The sequence below is a fragment of the Drosophila eugracilis genome, unplaced genomic scaffold (assembly GCF_018153835.1).
Source record: "Drosophila eugracilis isolate 14026-0451.02 unplaced genomic scaffold, ASM1815383v1 contig_90, whole genome shotgun sequence".
NCBI lineage: Eukaryota > Metazoa > Arthropoda > Insecta > Diptera > Drosophilidae > Drosophila > Drosophila eugracilis.
Window position 1 is genome coordinate 1,796,513 of NW_024573812.1, and position 18,303 is coordinate 1,814,815.

Consider the following 18,303-nt stretch of genomic DNA (forward strand, 5'->3'; position numbering starts at 1 on the left):
ATCAATTGTTTAATCTTTAATGTAATTACCGTGTAGCCTATGTTAATGTTAAATACAAAAGCCTCTTAAGATATGTGGTTTCTCTTGCGATACATGCTGGATAAGAATTGCTGCAATACGTAATGTTGTATGGTTGATAATACTTTGCCCTGTATGTTAAATGTATCCGATAATATGTAGTGTAAGCTTGGTTGGCAACAGCCTAAGGCCCATCCACCGTTTACAACACGAAAACGCACAACGAGAATCTTTGGATGTTGGAACTACGAAAGAACACGCTACATAATGTGACCGGGAGAAGTATCCGATCCTCTAGCAGCTACCCTGGGACTTAACTCCAATGAAGTACCGGGATTCGCAGGAGTGCTTGTGCATCTCGCACCACGAGTTATATGTATGGTTATTGTAGCCACATATTTTGTGTACCTAAGAAGAAAAACATGGATAATTAGTTAATGGAAAGTTTTTGGCCCTTAAAAACAAAAACTCACCGGTCGCTGCTGCTTCCGTGGACATTTGTAGCGACAGGACACGCACCGCGGCTGGCGCGTCTGCAGATCCACCAGGCAGTTATCCTTCGGCCCACACTTGATGTCCGCACAGCTCAAGCGGCCAGCTGCAATATAAAGTTTACGATGCGAGCGCATTAATGACGGCTGCCTGTGGTTAAATTTCAGCTTTGCTTTATGTCTGGCAATTTCGGTTTAATGGTCCCTGCACACTCGACTGCAAGTCCTGCCCTCCATGAGAACCTGGCCAGGTGCTGCTGTGATTACGAGAGACGTGCCACGCCAGCTTGGCTCAAACTTTCGAATTTTAAAAAGCTTGAATACGTCAATATCATACACAAAAACAGTTGCATTAAGTTGTTCATTAAGTTACATTTTGCATATTAAGAAATATGCTCAAAATTTAGTAACACTAAGAAACTATCCTAGATTTTGAATAAAATGTTTGTAAATTCTTCTAAATTTGACTTGTCAGAATTTTATCTTGTGGGGAACTGATTAATATGCGTTGTTAAACTGGCCAATGTAGCGCTAACTTGTACCTAAGAGGATGAGGGATACAAATGCATAATTAAATCTGCTGTCGTTGTGCCTCGTCTGCCCCAACTGCAATTTTCTAAGCTGACACATTATTCACACCACGCGCTGCAGTGCGGACAGAGCGATACAAAATACACAGAAAGAAATACTACGGTTCAATTATTTTGGTGGTATTAAAAAAAACCGAAATATTAACACAACTTTAGCCATTCAGAATTCTTTAATGTTTTAGGAATACAAAATATTTTCAAAAATATATTGAAACCTTTTAATATATACCTTGTAATACTGATTTTAATATAAGTTATTCATAATTGTCATATAAATACAAAGTTCTTTTTGAGCTCATCACATTTTCTTTCTCTGCACAAGGGCCCTTCCCCATTCCAGTACCATACCCATCCCCATTCCCATTCCATTTAAGCAATGTGCAATCGGCGTGCGCAAGACGGGTAGCATCTTCGGGCAGGGCCAACATCCGACATTCAGCTGCTTGGACTGCCAGGGAGTCAGCCATATAGTCATATAGCCATACAGCCAGTTAGCCAGTCAGCCAGTCGAGCAATAAAGCAGCCAAGCGGCGCGCAGCCGCAAACGCCGGGGCAAAATATATGTGTTTATCGTCAACATGATCTGCGACTTGGCAACATTGTTGCACAGAGCCCCCGGGCATTGTCGATCGGTATTGCGATGGAGGTGGAGCAGCTAAAAGGGAGGTGGCTGGGCTGTCTGGTACTGAATCTGCATCTGGATCTGCATACCCCGGGAGACGGTGCGTGAAAGTCCGCTGTCTAGCAATTCGTAACAGTTAAAGTTTATTAATTTCAACTGCCAATTTAGCTTTAGGCAGATACGTCCTTTTGTGCGAGGCCCATTCGTTGCCCCGCACTTGTTGATTGTGATGGATGTGGCAGTGGCCTCCAGAGCGGGAGCTGCACCGCTGGTTATGGCTGATAATGCCGTCAGAAGGCGAGCCAACTATAATTTGTTATGTCGACGTGGTTTAATCAACGCCGGCGGCCGTTGGCGGAACTTATTGCAACATTGTGTGGACGGGATGTTATGGGATGGGATCATATATACGATGGAATGGGTTTGGATGGGATGGGCTGGGCTGGTCCGGTCTGGGGATGCGTCGTCGTGGGTCATGATGTGTCTGGTCTGGTCTGGCCTGGCCGTGGCCATGGCCATGGCTCGGGTGTATATGCGTGTTCCCATTCAGCCCAGGCCAGGCGTACTAGCCATTGGCCATTTTGGCATTGCGTGTTGTTTAAGGTGATTTTAATACGATCGTAAACTACAGCCGGCCCAGAGGAAGAAGAGCCAGACGCTCGACCAGACAAAAGTGACGTCGCGACGACATGGACAGTTGGACAGCTGTTGGACTGCCGGACAACACAGACCGGACTTTATACCACTAGCACGGTGTCCCCTCTCGCTCATCCACATCCTCGAGAGTTGCAATCACAGAACCTGCGTCGCCGCAGAACGTTGCGAAAATGGCGTTTTAATGGTTTGTACGTGTAGTCATATTTCTTTGGGGCCAACGGCAACTTTTTTTCGTTGGCTTGTGCCGGGGTCTTTGCTTCTCCCCGCTCTCCCTAATCTTCCCCATTCCCTTCCCATCCTCCCTCTTTTTTTTTTGCAAGCCTGAGCCCGGATCGCGACTGGAAAATATTTATGTGAAAGCAGACAAACAAACAAATGCCCGAGAACCATAAACTTACTAACCATGAAGATAAAAAGCTCAGGAACCCAGCAAACACACACACACTCGCACGCTAGCATTATCTTATCGGCAGACGATCCACGTAACATAACGAGTACCAGACGCACATTAAGCAGCAGGAAGGAACCCAGAGAAGCGGAAGGAGCAGGGCTATCCCAAAGGGGGGGATTTGAAAGGGGGGTAGAGGATCACGGATCAACAAACTGCGGGGACTCACGCACACTTGTTTTGAACTTATAAGATACTACTGCTGGCATGGATGAGCTAAAAGCAAGAGTGAATGGTAGCTAATGATCTTTATTTAGAATCCGGCTACCGTTAAAGGGATTGCTACGATAGACAAGACACTTTCAGTGAATGGATATGTGAGTCTAGGTAGGCTCATATGAGAATCTCTGTTAAGATCTAGTACTTATTAATTCTAATAAACAAGTTGGCTTAGAGAAATATGTTTTCACTTGTCAAGTCTTATGTGTATGTTCTTACGAGAACATTCATTCTTTGTAAGTTTTTGTGATGTTAAGTTCTACTAAATCATATTCTAATTTATTGTTTTATTTTAAATTTGTTTTTTTGTGGTTTTCAAAAAATTTTTAAGCTAAAATTGTAAAAATGAAAAGTTTTTTACTTCGTTTTCATTTTTGTTTTAAAATTCTTTTTGGAGAAGTGTTGGTGATTTGAAAAGTTCATTTTTAAATTTAACTATATGTGTTTTCGTTATTTGTATTTTAAAAATTATTTTTTATTTCGTTGGAACATCATAAATGAAAAGCCTCCTGAGATCGGAACCAAATATCAAAAATTATTTAAAAAGAATCTTGGAAGAAGCAAGAATATTCGAAGTGATCAGTGTTTCTGAATTTGTATGTATGGAAATTTAAAAACTTTTTATGCAAACGGAAAATTGTAATCAAATCAAAATATATTTGAACTTTATTTTGGAATAACTTATGCTTCCCCGTTGTATAATATTACAAAATTATTTTTTGACTACTTTAAAAGCAAAGATGCATCAAGAATTCACCGAAATGTTTTGACGTGTATAGTGTTATGCTAAATTATTCACAAATTTACTATATATATTATACAATACATAATTTACGTACGGAAAGTGTATCACGGAAAGTGTATTTACGGAAAGTGTATCAGAAAGGTATATCAGAAAAGTGGAATGTTATGGGAAAAGATCTATAAAAATGCATCAATCAAATCAAAATTTTTTTTTAAATAAACTAATGTAAAAGTATTACCACAACGAAGAAGTTCAGGAATTGGCCAAAAATTGTAAATTTTATTAGGTTTTTGGTTTTTAATTTTTTGTTTTCAGATTTATAAAGCTACAAAAAATCAAAAACCGGGCAGCGAAATTAAATTAATAAAAATTGAGGACGACTATAAGGTAAAATTATTGAAAAATAATAATGGAAAGCAGAATGAATTCTTTAAAATCAATTAAAAGCAAAGATGGATCAAGTTTAAATTATTCACAATTTTTATCAACATTTTTAGTATAATATATTATTATACATTACATTATTTATGTATAATATACTAGGAAAATGTATCAGGAAAGTTATTGAAGAGGTATGAAAATGCATAAAAAGTACAAATCAAATCGAAGTAGTTTTTCAAATAATATAATCGATATTTCCTGTAACTAAACAAATGTAAAAGTATTAACACAGCGTGGAACTGGAGATTGGCCATAAATCCTAAATGTAGTTAGGTTTTTAGTTTTTAATTTGTATTTTTCAGATTTATGCTTTAAAACAAAATCATTACACAATAGTTATCGGGAAAGTAATCAAGAAGAATGTTTGTTTGTTTTACAAATAATGTAATTGATGTTTTCCGCAACTAAACTAAAAGTATACGAAATTTATCACAACGTGGAACTGGAGAACAAGAATTGGCCAAAAATCGTAAATTTGATTTGGTTTTTAGTTTTTAATTTGTGTTTTTCAGACTTATAAAGCTAAAAAAAAAATCAAAAACCGGACAGCGAAATGAAATTATAATGAAAATTGAGGACGACTATAAGGTAGCATTATTGAAAAATAATAATGGCAAGCCGAATGACCGGAGGGAAACAATTTTTGTCAACAGCAGCTGCTGCTGATGCTGTTGGTGCCGGATTGACAGCTTTTGTTTTCGCATTAACTACAAGCTGTAATTTGCAGCAAAACACTGCAATTAACAGGCAATTGCAGCACGGCAGCCCTCTTTTGTCTTCGGCCCCCATGGCACACTAAACTAGTTTAGTCCGTCCGTCCCCCCTCTCTGTTCTAAGCTATTCTATACGATCTGATCAGATCCGAGGTTCTCGAGTTCGTCTCCGGATTTGGTGCGACTGAGGAAACGCCCTCCACGCCTTCCAGCACCATTGCCTGCCACACAGGAAGAAAAAGTATTATGCATAATTCTTTGAAATCAATTCATGATAGATAGAGACTTGGAAAAGCAGAATATGAAATTACATTCTTCGATCAATGTAATACGTATGTAATCACTTTCACTTATGGCCAATTAAGCCACGGACACATTATATAATATATACAGAGTATATAAAAATAATATTCTTTAGGCATTTGCATTTTTCAGAAGTTCTTAGAAATGTTTTTCCCAAAATAATAATAATGGTTTAAACTATATTTATATAAATATGGCCATTGATCGGTTGGGCAAACTCGCCGGTGTCGTATATAAGGATTTCGCTCCTACTACTAGATTTCAGCATATGAAATATTTCTTCATTTTTAATACATTTCATTTTTTAGTATGATGTATGTTTAATGCAGTAGGAATTCATTCATTTGCCAAAAAATGTGGTTGGATCGATCGAATGATGAACGAATTATTCGGATAATAAAATTAATAACAGCATATTTTTGGATATAACATAATATTATGTTCCTATTCCGACCTATTTCCACAGATATAGTCATTAAATGATACCATGGTATATGTACTTATTTATAATCTAGGGCTCATTATCTAGGTATTTTTCTTAATCATTTCAATTAATTAAACAACCTTGCAGATATTTTAACGTTTTAATATCTTTCCACTAAAAGATTTCTTGGTATAAAAATAATCGTTCTTTTAGCATTTAATTTTTTAGAAGTTTTTAGAAATGTCTAGCAGTCAAAAATTAAACAAAGCCTCGAATATGTTGTGATTGGATCGTTTGAATGATGAACAGATACATATTTCCTACGGATTATATTATTGGATATTTTGTAAAATGATTCCAAGGATTTTCGATATGATTAGATAAAATCATTAAATGATACCTTCGTATATGGGTTTCTATCGAATCTATTAAATTGTATGTAGGGTGATCATGGTCTACGTATTTATCTTAATATCTTCCAACTAACGATTTTTTTGTAGAAAAATATCCGTTCAAATAATAGTTGATATTCTCTTAGCATTTACTTTGTATAGAAGTTTTTAGGAATGTCTAGCAGTTAAAAATGAATTAATTTAATGGTTTAAAATAAAAACACAGCCAAAATATATAGAAAATATATCATCGATATCATTTATACACGGATGATAAAGTTAATATAAGATATTAAGGATCTGCAAAGTATAAACAGGGAAAACATTAAGCCTACCTATTTCCTCGGATAAAATCATCAAAGGATATCTTCGTAAATGGCTTTCTTTAGAATTTTGTAGGGCTAAGGATCTTGGTATTTATCCTTAATCTTCTCAATTTATTATGTTAATGGTTAAATTATCATCAAATCAATATAAAGGTCGAATCAACACCATAATACCTCTATCGAAAATGCGAAATTTGGTTTCTCCCTTTTTCCTCCTTTAAGTGGCCGTATTATGTCCCTGGCTTAGCCAATAGTTACAATATGGATTGACATACCTCGTTGGATTTATTATTACACCATGATAATTTCGGAAGTTGGACGTGATAGATATGCAACATAGACTATACCAAACATTCGAATGGCGATAGTTATTATTACGTTGTTTGAATATTACTTTTTAGATACTATGATATAGATGTGGAATATTGCAGAACTATATAGATTGGTAATGCATAATGAAACAAATTATGATACTACGCAGATTTAAGTGAAATCTGACTATAAACAAGTTAATATGCAGATTTCAAAATGGAACTATATAAATTGGAGATGCTGATAAGGAACGAACCAATGAAAACCATTGAATGCATTTTTTGCCGTGCACTTTCTGTCGTGGGCCGACTCGGGGCATTATAATTAATTGGAAATCGGAGTCGATCAATCGGATGGCAACCGCAAAATTAATAAGCATGAATGATGCCGACGACGCGAGTGTTCGCTGTAATTGTGGATGCGCCGTAGTCAAAGTGGAGCAGACCAGACCAGACCAGACCAGACCAGGCCAGGCCGGGCCGACACGGGGCAAAGCAGAGCAGAGCGGAGCTGACGGGCTAATCAAATTGCTGGCAATCATGGAGCCGTATAAGCAAATGTAGCAATTTCAGTCAAACACCGAGAGAGCCGGCAACTTGATATGGCCAAGTTGCAGACGGCAACAACCACTTGTGGCTGTGACGCTATTCAATTCGATTCGCCTTTAACTTAACTTGGCTCAACTTGGGCTGGCTGTGGAAACCTCAGTCGAGTCAATCAAATGCAAAATTGCGGTTCTTTGTTGATTGTTGTTAAATTTCGCATAGCCGCTATACACCAACAACAGCAACAACAATTGTAAGTAACAATTTGCATTTGCCGTCTGCAACTAGGCTTTCCATATCAATTAATTTGATTGATTATCGCAGTCTGCAGCCAAAATACATACCTCGACATGGTCCCGGATATGCCACGGCAATGGAACGCCCAATTTTGCAAATCATTCGATTTATATCACAAACGCTCCTGTATGTATTCCCATCAACGCCACACACCGCCTGTCGCTCATCATAGCCACTGGAGTCCACATCCAGGTTGTCCCAGGGGCACTCTATCTGGCAGGTGATGCAGTGGGGCATCATATACTGATCCTCTACACAGGTCAAGCCATTTAAGCACTGGACTCCACTGCAGCTGTCTGGGGAAATGGGAAATGAAAAGAGGGAAGAACTTTATAAACATTCTTTTACAGTAGTTTCATAAAATATTTACACCTATCAACCCCAGAAAGTGTGTTTTTTTCATGTAAATATAAAATTGAAAAACTTTGTAGTTAATAAAATCACTGACATGGATGATATCTGTTATATAATGGTTGTCATTTTCAAATCAAATCCCTAATTTTTGTCACTTGGATCTGCAAATAACATGGCAAGCAATCATCTTAAGATGTTGCACCTTGCAACTATGTTTTTTGGCATTAACGAATGCACTTCTCATATAGTCACTAATTGTGCCTATAAATAAGTAGTTGGCCAATGTCTATGATTAGACCGTCGTACCCCCACTCTCTCAGATAGACGGAACTCTCTCGGATGTATATATGCGCTTATATGGCCGGCAATAAACTGTCGAAATTTATCAGGGGGACATGATGCGAAAATGCGAAACGCCTTGGCGCCAACTGTGACACTCGCGAAATATTGCAATCATTTTTTCTGCCAGCAATTGAATGCGAATGAGTGGTCGCCGGAGATCGGCATCGGAATTGCCGATTGGGGCATTCCATTGGATATATTGGCACGCGCCAACGTTAGATTGCTGGAATTGCTGCTTGCCACTGCCGGTTATGTGTTGCAAGTTGCTAGCTGTTATAGTTGCCAGTTGCTAGTTGCAAGTTGCTTGCGGCTAATCCAACAAGTTCTTTTCTCTCTTGGCTCATCGTTCTTGTACGCCGTTTTTATTGATCATTTGAGCATGTTTGCGAGTGCTTCCTGTATCATTAAATTATTACACAACATTTCTGGCTTCAGTCTGGCTGGTTGGCTGGCTGGCTGGTTGTCTCGTTGTCTGGTTGGCCAGTTGATTTCACCACTGGCGACAAGTTGTTGGCCGTAATTGAAATGTGCAATAATTTGTCATCTAATCTAATTGTGGCGCTGCTGCGTTTTGGCACGCGAGCAACCCAGTCCACCTACACTCGCAGAAACGAAAGGACCTGATTTAAGGAATTGCAGTCAGGAAATTTTATAGCAAAAAACTTTTCTGAGAAACGTTCTTTCCTTTCCGATTATCAAAACCTATTTTTTAATCTAAAACCTCTTATTTTTTTTGGCAGAAACTTTACTAAATTTCTTAAACCTAATATATATTTTTGTTCTAAGTGCATTGGATATAGCATATAGCTTATGGTAAATGGTATTGGCGGACTCACTCTTGCAGTGGCCCCGATAGGCGACCTCCAGTTGGGCGTTGTTGGTGCGGCAGGCGCGCTTGCGCAGCTGGCACTCGGTGTTGTAGGTGCGTCCGTCGGTGCCACAAACCGGATTCGTGTGCTGCTGCTGCTGTTGCATTTGCTGTTGCTGCTGTTGTACGATTGGAAAAGCATCCGAGAGTTAGTGAGCCGTCGTGAGCCCCGAGGAGTAGGCAATGCCAATGGTCATCATTTCGAGGTAAAATACTCACCGACGGCAGGGGCTCGTAGATTCCGCCCAGAAGAGCCAAGTCATTGGCATTAGCGTGGTCCGATGACGCAGCCGATTCACTTCCGCGTTGCAACTGAAAGATTCGACGATGATTCGACGACCCAGACCCAGACATTGTGGTATTCGCTGACTGGGCTTCTGTATCCATTCGATCCTCCACCTTCTGGTTCGGCTGCTGGTGGAGCTCCTCCGACTGCCTTTTCCTTTGCCCATTGTCTAGATTTGGAGCATGCTCGATGCGTCTGGCATGCTGGTGTCTGACTCGAGTCGACTGTCTATTAATGTCGTTGGCGGGTTCATTAGCATTTGCCAAGTTGCGTCTAGACTGAGCCAAGATTGAGTCTGCGGCAGGCAACTGCGCAGGCGTCTTGTCTGCCTCAGTCTCAGCCTCAGTCTCTGCCCCAGCCTCAGCCGGGGACGAGTCATTGGCTCCTGTCGTCATTGATCTTGTTAAGTGTTTGCCATGGCTGTTGCCGTTTCTGTGTCTGCGCCTCTCATAGCCTGTCATCTCCACCCGGCCGCGTCTGCTATTTGTATTTGTGGGCTGATCTGGCAAATTGCTGCTGTCTATGATCAAAAGTCTCCGGTGCTTCGTTTCGCGGGGCAGCAGATGCTTTCTTTGGTTATCAACACGTTGGCGTTGCCTGCCGCCGTCTAAACCTAAATTGAAGTTGGAATTTTCGCTACTTAGACTACGGGATTCACGAGGTGGCTTCATATCCTGCTTCTGCGTCCTGCGACGTAAAGCTGCTCCACATTCTGGGGCACAAACGCATTTTGGCCGTCCCTTGCGCTTTACGCATTTCTTGTTGGGTCCGCACTTAAAGCCCTTGCAGCTCTCTGAAAATTATAACTTAAATTTCGAGTTTTAATCCATGATTTTGATAACTCACCCATGCAGGGTGAGCACTCTACACCGCCGCCAATGGCCGTGGCAAAGAAGTACTCCACGCTGCTCAGTTCGCGATCCGTGTAGGAGAAACTCTGGCTGGCGCCGCAGCACTCCGACCTCGAGATGTTCGTGGAGAAGACCTGGCCGCACTTGCCACTGCCCAGATGCGTCTGCCAACAAGTGCCAGCTGGAGAAGATTATGCATTTTATATATATTAAAAGTAATATATTTTAATAAGATTTACAAGAAAAAACTAAATTGATTTAAAATTCACTTATTTTTACAATTTAAACAAAGTAAAGCCATAAAATTCGAAGTTATGGGGAAACGTGCAGTGAATCACGTTAGCCATTTTGAACAAAATAAAAGCTTGCATTTTTCATGATACTTTAGATTTCATAACGTTAATATAAAAAAAAACATAAAATACTCAAAGAAAAAGGTGTAAAATGAAAATGGTATTTCCTCGTTTTTTAAACCGGAAGAAAACAGTTCAAGCTCCCCTTTCGCAGTGGTCAAATTACGTCCAGGTATTTGACTAAGCAAAACAAAACTTATTTGTTTACTTTCGAGATTCAGCAGGAATGCGATGTGCCGGCTGCTAATCGAATTCGCGCGAGCAGTTTGCAAATATGGCTATGTGATGTGCGAATTCACGCGGCTTTTCTTACTTTTTTTTTCTTTACATTTTTCTTGCCGTATTTTGATCTTCTGCTTGTTGTGATCAAAATCGATTTGGCGGACCCAAGCAAATTTTTGGTATCTGCTGGATAAACAAATAAACAAAATGCAGAGCAGCAGGGCTGTGAGAAATTGCGTCACATTTGAATATAATGTGACACATTTATCGAGGCGAATGAACTGAATCGAGATATATATATACATATATGCAAACCGAATGCAGGCGCCACACTGTTTTTGGGTTGCGGATGAGATACAGATGTATCTGAATTGAATGCTGAGAGACTGACATGCAGCTAACTAACTACTTACCCGCCGCCAGGCGAAAATTCAGTAGCAGCAATCCAATTAACAGAGCCATCAAAGGCTGTCCAGCCAATAACTGATGGCCAGAAGTTGCTGCTGCTGGTGCTGGTACTGCTCCCGGTGTTGCTGCTGTGTCGGCTGATGTTGCTGCAGTGCCTGTTGATGTTGCTGCTGGTGTTGCTCTCGTGCAGTGCATGCTTTTTATTGGACTAGAACTGGCCAAGTATTCGTGTTGCTGCTGATATTGCTGCTGGTGGTGTTGCTGTTGCTCACGTGCCATTGACACCTCGTCAGAGCAATCGGACGACGCATTGACGTCACGGCCATGGCCAAGACAGCGATCTTCATCCTGCCAGCAGCAATTGGCCAACTCTTGGAAAAAGCTCCATGCGCTTACTATAAATAAACTTAGAATTGTTCTACATTCGTGGCTAGTTGCTCTTGCCAATTGTGTCGATGTTGATGCTGCTGCTGACGTCTTTGACATTGTTGCCGCTAATTGTTTTGGTGTTTGCTCTTCCGATGTTGCTGTCGTCGCTGTCGTCGTCGATGGCGTTGTCTTCGTCGCAGGAAGTGCGCGAATTCTGGCCATCTCTCTGCGCTTGAATTTGTAATTCGATTTTAGAAATGTCAAATTGTTTTGGCTGCTCGTCGGCTGATGATGATGAGGCATGACAACGGCAAGTGCTGCGGATAAACAAATAGAAGCAAAGGGAAGGCAAACGCACTCGAGTAACAGGTAACTGGTAACAGGTAACAAGCAAAAGGATGGATTCAATTAGACAAAGCCACACTGCCACTCCACTTCGAAGGGCGGGGATGGAGTATGAAGCTTCTTCGAGTGGAGTGGCACGCCAGCAACATGATGCAACCAGCGGCGGCAATGGCAACGGCACGGCAGCAACAGACAAGCACCAAGAATGTTTTGCACAAAAACGACGGCCAAGAGGCAACAATTAAGTCTCAAACGTTGAGTTGACATTGAGCAGGCGGTTTTCAAAATGCGACTACTAAAAATAAAGAACCTGTTGCTGCTGCCGCCGCTGTGTTGTAGGTTTGGCGCATTATGCACCGTCTGTCTGGCATGGGACACTTGGAGAAATTTATGAAGAAAAGTTTAAAAATTTATTTATAAGCTTAACTAATCGAGAATGCCCTAAGTAGTCGTTAAAATTATCATTAAAAAGAAACTAAAGTTTAGAATAACTAAGTTAAGTACTTATGAAAAGTTAGCCTGACGTCTTAGGATCAACTTCAAAAAGCAGTTCCTCATTTACCGACCTATACGTTGTATTCAATCCTTTAAAATTCTAAAAAGAACTTTCTTTGAGTGTATCTTCTCCCCCTTTGCCAAGCTCTCTTTTTGCCTGTCTGTCTGTTTGTTTGTTTGTTTGTTTGGCTGGTTGTTTGTGACTTGCAGTTTGGCGCGCTAGTTTGGCATTTGTTTTATTTTGGCTGCCGCTGCCGTTGCCGTCGCCATCGACATAGCCATCGCCATCGCTAGTCGTCGTCATGACTTTAAGGACGTGCTCAAGACAACATATGCAGACGGAAAAGAACAGACTGAACGTGACTGGAGTGTGACTTGGCTGGAGTATCCTAATTTGGCCAACTCGGCGAACGTCCTTGAGGCGACTGCTGCTCTACCCTATTCAATTAGCCCACTTCAGATGAGTTAAGCCAGGTCCCCTCTCTGTCCCATGCCCATTGCAAATGAGCCACTGGCAGTCCATTATCGAAAGTTCAGCTGCTGTTTGTTGCAAATGCAATAGCAACAGCAAAAGCGGCAACAGCAGAAGCAGATCCTTCCTTCCTTCCTTCCCTTCCCGCGGGCAATTAATGACCTAGTGCGTCTGGAGTTCATGTCCATGGTTGGTCCGAGAAATTATTGCGTTAACACGCGTTGCGACATTTTATATGGCGGTCGGACGGTCGGTTCGTTGGTCGTCCGACTGCAATTTCGTCGACGTCTCCGCATCCGGCGGTTGTCCATTGTCCGTTGTCCAGTTGGCGCGCCAGACGATGTCTGCACTCACACATAGCCAAGGCAACAAAAAAAATATACATAAAAAAGAAAAAAAAAAAAGAAAAATAACACACGCACTTGCCGCGGAGCTGGCGATTGGCGATTGGGGTTTGGGGATGGGGTATTGCGGATTGGGCACTGCAGTTGCATTGCAGTTGGAGCTGCAGCTTGGTCTTCGGTTCGAGCTGCATTCCTGCAACAAGGCTATTTTTAGACCCCGGGCAGTCAATGGGTTTTTATAACCTTTGCAGACGGTAACGCAAGTAACTTGGTTACGACAAATGTAACGGACTAATCCATTCGTACAAGCCTATTGCCACAGCCTAGCACCGATAAAAAAAACTAACTTAATTGTTGGTTAAAGTAATAAATAATGCCATAAATTTCTTATATATTTTCAGACATAAACTTCAAATGCACGATGTATTCGGTAAAAATGTAACATGTAACTTTCTAAAAATTATATTTCAAAAATCCGTTTTATCAAGGTTTCATTCTTCTGCATGGCCTAAACTTCTTTATACTAAAATATAATTTATATAAAATTATTTTTAACTTTTATCTTTTTCTCCCAGTGCGGTGAAAGTGTTAATCCCCACCTGGCAATAACTAGATAAAAAAGTCGCATATTTCAGCAGCGATCTCGGGCGATCTGTTAAGGACTTTCCTTTGGCTTTAGTGGCGAACCTTAACTTAGCTTTTTACTGTACCCAAAGTTTTTGTATCCAAATACTTTGAATTCCTTGATGCTCGCTAAAATGTCTTTTGGGCACAGCCACAAATAACAAAAGCGGCAGCCAAAGTACAGGAGCAGCAGCGCTGAAAAATGCAAGGAGCGCCGTGGCAACAACAAGGCACAAAATGCATTCTCCTCTTCGCAACTGCATTGCCAAACTCAGGGTCCACAAACACTCACACACACACACACACACCTAAAGAGGGACACCAATACAGATGCATTGTAAGGCAGACCGTCTGGGGCTATATACATATATACCATATCCATACTATATAGCTATGGCGAATGCCTTCTTCTTCTGGAGATGCAGTTTGACCGTTGGCCGCCGCTTCAAAAGACCTGTTTTTATGTTTTTGGGCATTTATTCTGGATTTTCGCAAAATGTGTGTTTTTTTTTTTTCGTTGTTGTTGTATTTTTTTGGCTGTGAGCATTTTCGTTTGTATTGAATTGCATCTTCTGCTGCGCTGATCCTGGGCTGATGTTGCCGCTGCCGCTGCTGCACTTCAGCAACAAGTGCATAATTTCAACCTCAAGTCCCCGGGGCTGGCCAAAAAACTTGCATCAAACATGGTGCTAAATTTCACTGCGGTTATCTCAGGTATTCCACCATAAACAACTTGCCACCGCCTTCAGTTACATTTGCGTATTAGATTAAGCCGCTCCCAGGCCAACCCAGTCAGTCTACAGGAGCCCAGAAGCAGCTTATATCCACAGTGCGTATCAGATTATGATGCGAGTAATGGCCCAGAGCACGTGCTCTGTCCCATTGTCCCGCCCAGAAAGCCGATCCGCCAGACGGCGGACCAGAATATTTTAGAAAAAGAAAACATATATAGAATTGCCAAACAAACAGAACTCGAAAACAAGCGATCCTATCCCAAGAGTTTTATAGATAGATATAGGAATTGAACAACTTGTATTTTGAACAAAGTAACTTATAGATTTGTATAAATAATTTAGGATATAGCAATGAAATTAGCGTTTAAAAACTTTGATGGCTTATAATGTAGTGGATGTCAATATATATTGATATCAGTTCTGAAAGTTTTTCAAAAGTTGTGATTTTTAAGAGCAAACGTGGCCTATATCTACTACCACTTCATTTACTAATCAAAACGACCCTCTAATTTCTTAAGAATAATCCCATATCATAACCAATTTCTTTCCGTGTGGATTAGTTTCCATTCTACATTCGCCTGGACTCGGCAATCCAGTCACCGACCGACTTTGAGCTCCATTCAGGCCGATTGCGCAATACCGATCGCGAATGCCAGACCCGGCTCCAAAGCTATTTTTAGCGCTGTCCATTCTGTGGAACCCTGTGGGTCGCCCAACTGTAGAATAACTGTGTTGCGGTGTGTGGTTCAAATCGCTCAAAAACAACAAAAATAACAACAACAAAAACCAAAAAGGGTCAACGTATTCGGTTTCATAAGTAACAAATGGCCCAAATCGAAATCGATGAGGACAGGACAGGAGAGAGGAGAGGCGGCTTCTAAGGAAACAGTTTGTCATTGGCCAACAACAGGAAATTCCTTTCGGCAAACTCATCAGCCAAAGTAAACTGTGCATCTCCGTTTTGGCGCGAGATTAATGACACTTGGACAGTGGCCCCGCCCCTACCAACGCCTCCGCCCAGTTCTACATTTGCATATGACAGCAGCAGCAGAAGCAGAAGCTTCGTTGTTTGTTATGCAAGCAGTAAATTTTCAATAAATATACATAAGCCAACAAACAAATCAAATCAAACCGACAGTGGCTGTATCATCATCAACAGCAGCAGCAGCAGAAGCAGCAGCATCGCAAGAGCAGACAGCTGGACTGTCAGCACAGAGAAAAATAATGTTTAAATCTAATTCAGAGGTCAAAAAGATTTTAAGTTGAGTCGAAACAGAAAAAATTTGGTGTGTCTTGAAGTTAAGGCTTTTTTAATACAAAGTTTCCTCAGTGGAAGCTAAAAAAAACTTTCTTTATAATTTGAATGGCTAAGAAATCCGTCAAGCTTGCTGAAAATTTGCTCTATTTTTTAAAAATTTATAAATATTTTTGTGATAAAATAAAAAAATATTGGAGTCCTATACAAAATTCAACTGAAAGTAACTTTACTTAAGTCACATTTTTCATTTTTAAATATTTTATGCATATTTTTTCTCTGCGTGCCATTGTTGTTGTTGCTCTGGGCAGAGGAGGCTCGTCTGATAAACACAGACGTATATAGACACTCACTGACCACCGAGATCCGTAGACTGCGACAGCTAAATGTTTGTTTTGCCAGCGCTCGAATGCCACGCGTTGCACATACGCAGCGTTGGCCAAAAAGAGAGAGAAAGAGAGGCGAAAAAAATAACAGTTGACACTCGAAACTGTTTGTAGTTGTCTCGCTTAGAAGAAACGCTCGATGGCTCATTAGCAGCCGACGCAAGAAATGCCCAAAAAGTAAACAGGAAATCGAAAGGATGATGGCAAAGGGACAAAAGGGCGCGCGCTCTTTTTTTTTTCAATTATTTGCTTATGCTACGAGTTGTTGGCTTTTGCGACACACTCATCTTCCGAATCAGAATCAGAATCTGATTCTTATTCTGATTCTTATACTGATTCTGATTCTGAATCTGAAGATGGAACGGCGAGCTGTGAGCTGCTGGTAGCCAGACTCAGCAAACCGCAAATAAAAACAAATATCGGCTCACATGAAATCCGAGCTGTTATTGAGTCTTTCGATCGCCTTTTGTTGACAACTATGCAAGAATTTTGTTATTGTCTGAGATGTGCAAATGGTACGTGGAAAAATTTTGTCTGCCGCGTCTGGTTTAAATGAAAATGAAACAAAATATCCAGATGATATGCTGTTTGTCTGTCTGGAGTGAGGATTTTATTTTCACAGAGCTTCCTTTTTTAAGCTTCACCAACTAGAGTTAGAACTCTGAGCTTACCTCTTTAACTGTCCCTCGTAGCGATGTTGTTGATTTTTGTTTTGTTTTTGGAAATAACTTTCGCACTTAGATGTGTTTATTTGCCAATGAATTAGCAGTTAACATTCAGAGAGTATATGCACACTTTAAGGTATTACAAGAAATCAAGTTTAAAAACCCAAAAAAATAAAAACATTTTTCATGCACAAATGAAAAGAAAATTGGAAATTTGTCGACTCTCGATCGCACTTTAGTCCACACTTATCGCTGAGCTTTCGAATTTTAAGTTCTTCTTGTCTGGCTGGTTTTATTATTTACATTTCCACGATTTTTGTTTCTGTTCTTTTCTGGAATCACGAAACTGGACACAGCACTAGTTTTTAACTTTTCACTGGGGACCAGAGACGTGCGCTCCGTCTGATAGTCGATTGCCGACTGAATTTTGCCAACCAAAGTTCTCACTTAGGTAAGGAAAGAGGCACCCATACTCATGCAAAACGCCGCACTGTGGGCTGAATGGCACTTTTTGTGGCATTTATTGCTAGAGAGTAAGCAGGATTTTATGGGTTTGATTTTTTATTTAAATTTTTAAAGAACTTATATGTTTATATACTCTTTCAGTAGATAACATCGTATATAAATTGTAAAGTCATCCGATATTAAGGAAATTTAAAAAGAATTAATATTGTTGTATATATATAAATTTTACAGAATATTAGTTTCTTTATTTTCATTGATATCTTTATTATTTCTGAGAGCGATCTTATATAAGACGTAAGTCTTAAAAATAATATAAGGAAAATTGTAAAAAAAAGTTTGTAAAGGAGAACAAATATACAGTTGTTCTTAACCAAAATCCCGATCGGGAAAGTAAAACCGTTCCGCTCGTAGGATTTTTACCCGATTCACAACATGCTGAGGGCTGTAACTGAAAGTTGCGCATCATGCAGTAGCAACATTTTTATCGTCTCTGAGCGAATCGGTCGAAAATCATTTTTAACTGCTCTCTCTCGCTGCACTGAAACAAAAATCAATAATAAAATCTATAAAAAATATGAAATTAGAAATGTGTTTGATATTAATAAAAAAAGCTTATGTTAAAGGACAAAATCTGTAATTTTCTACCAAATTAAAAAGATAGAAAGAATAAGAAACTAACACGTCGCGGTAAATACTCCGATAATGGTTTTTAAAAAAATAAAATATTATTGTGTTTATATATTAAAGAAGTCTGAGGGTCCACTCATCATTTTGTAAGACTGAAAAGCGGCACAACTAACGTTAAGTGAGATTTTTAATCTTGGGAAGAAAACTTTCCAGAAACTTTCCCTGCGGTGTGACGAGCCTTTAAATTTTAAGAAGTTTATTCAGTTTCATAACACTATCTTGAACATAATTTCGC

At 40.1% G+C, this 18,303-nt stretch overlaps 1 protein-coding gene and 1 long non-coding RNA gene across 4 annotated transcripts; one reads left to right on the top strand and one right to left on the bottom strand.

Moving 5' to 3' along the window:
- Nucleotides 1–183: 183 nt before the first annotated feature.
- On the bottom strand, nucleotides 184–17,322 carry LOC108106593. Of its 3 annotated transcripts, none has more exons than XM_017213782.2 (8): nucleotides 16,923–17,322; nucleotides 11,233–11,827; nucleotides 10,240–10,425; nucleotides 9,327–10,186; nucleotides 9,076–9,226; nucleotides 7,591–7,839; nucleotides 492–616; nucleotides 184–426 (listed from the first exon to the last, which is right to left on the bottom strand). In XM_017213782.2, the coding sequence occupies exons 2-8, from the start codon at nucleotides 11,816–11,818 to the stop codon at nucleotides 313–315; spliced, it is 2,271 nt and encodes a 756-aa protein (XP_017069271.1). In that variant the 5' UTR covers nucleotides 11,819–11,827; nucleotides 16,923–17,322; the 3' UTR covers nucleotides 184–312. The 3 variants fall into 3 exon arrangements, with proteins under 3 accessions (XP_017069271.1, XP_017069269.1, XP_017069270.1); XM_017213780.2 differs by having other exon boundaries at nucleotides 11,233–11,913; XM_017213781.2 differs by having other exon boundaries at nucleotides 11,233–11,969.
- Nucleotides 4,266–7,687, top strand: LOC108106599. The gene is made up of 3 exons (XR_001772403.2): nucleotides 4,266–6,834; nucleotides 6,910–7,499; nucleotides 7,571–7,687. It is a non-coding gene; the product is annotated as an uncharacterized LOC108106599 (long non-coding RNA).
- Nucleotides 17,323–18,303: the final 981 nt, after the last annotated feature.

Excerpts from the sequence above, each read along its gene's own strand:
- LOC108106593 (XM_017213780.2), bottom strand. The coding sequence starts at position 11,899 with ATGCCTCATCATCATCAGCCGACGAGCAGCCAAAACAATTTGACATTT. Across the intron at positions 10,187-10,239 it reads AGAGTGCTCACCCTGCATGG|AGAGCTGCAAGGGCTTTAAG; the intron begins GTGAGTTATCAA and ends TATAATTTTCAG. Across the intron at positions 7,840-9,075 it reads CTATCGGGGCCACTGCAAGA|ACAGCTGCAGTGGAGTCCAG; the intron begins GTGAGTCCGCCA and ends CCATTTCCCCAG.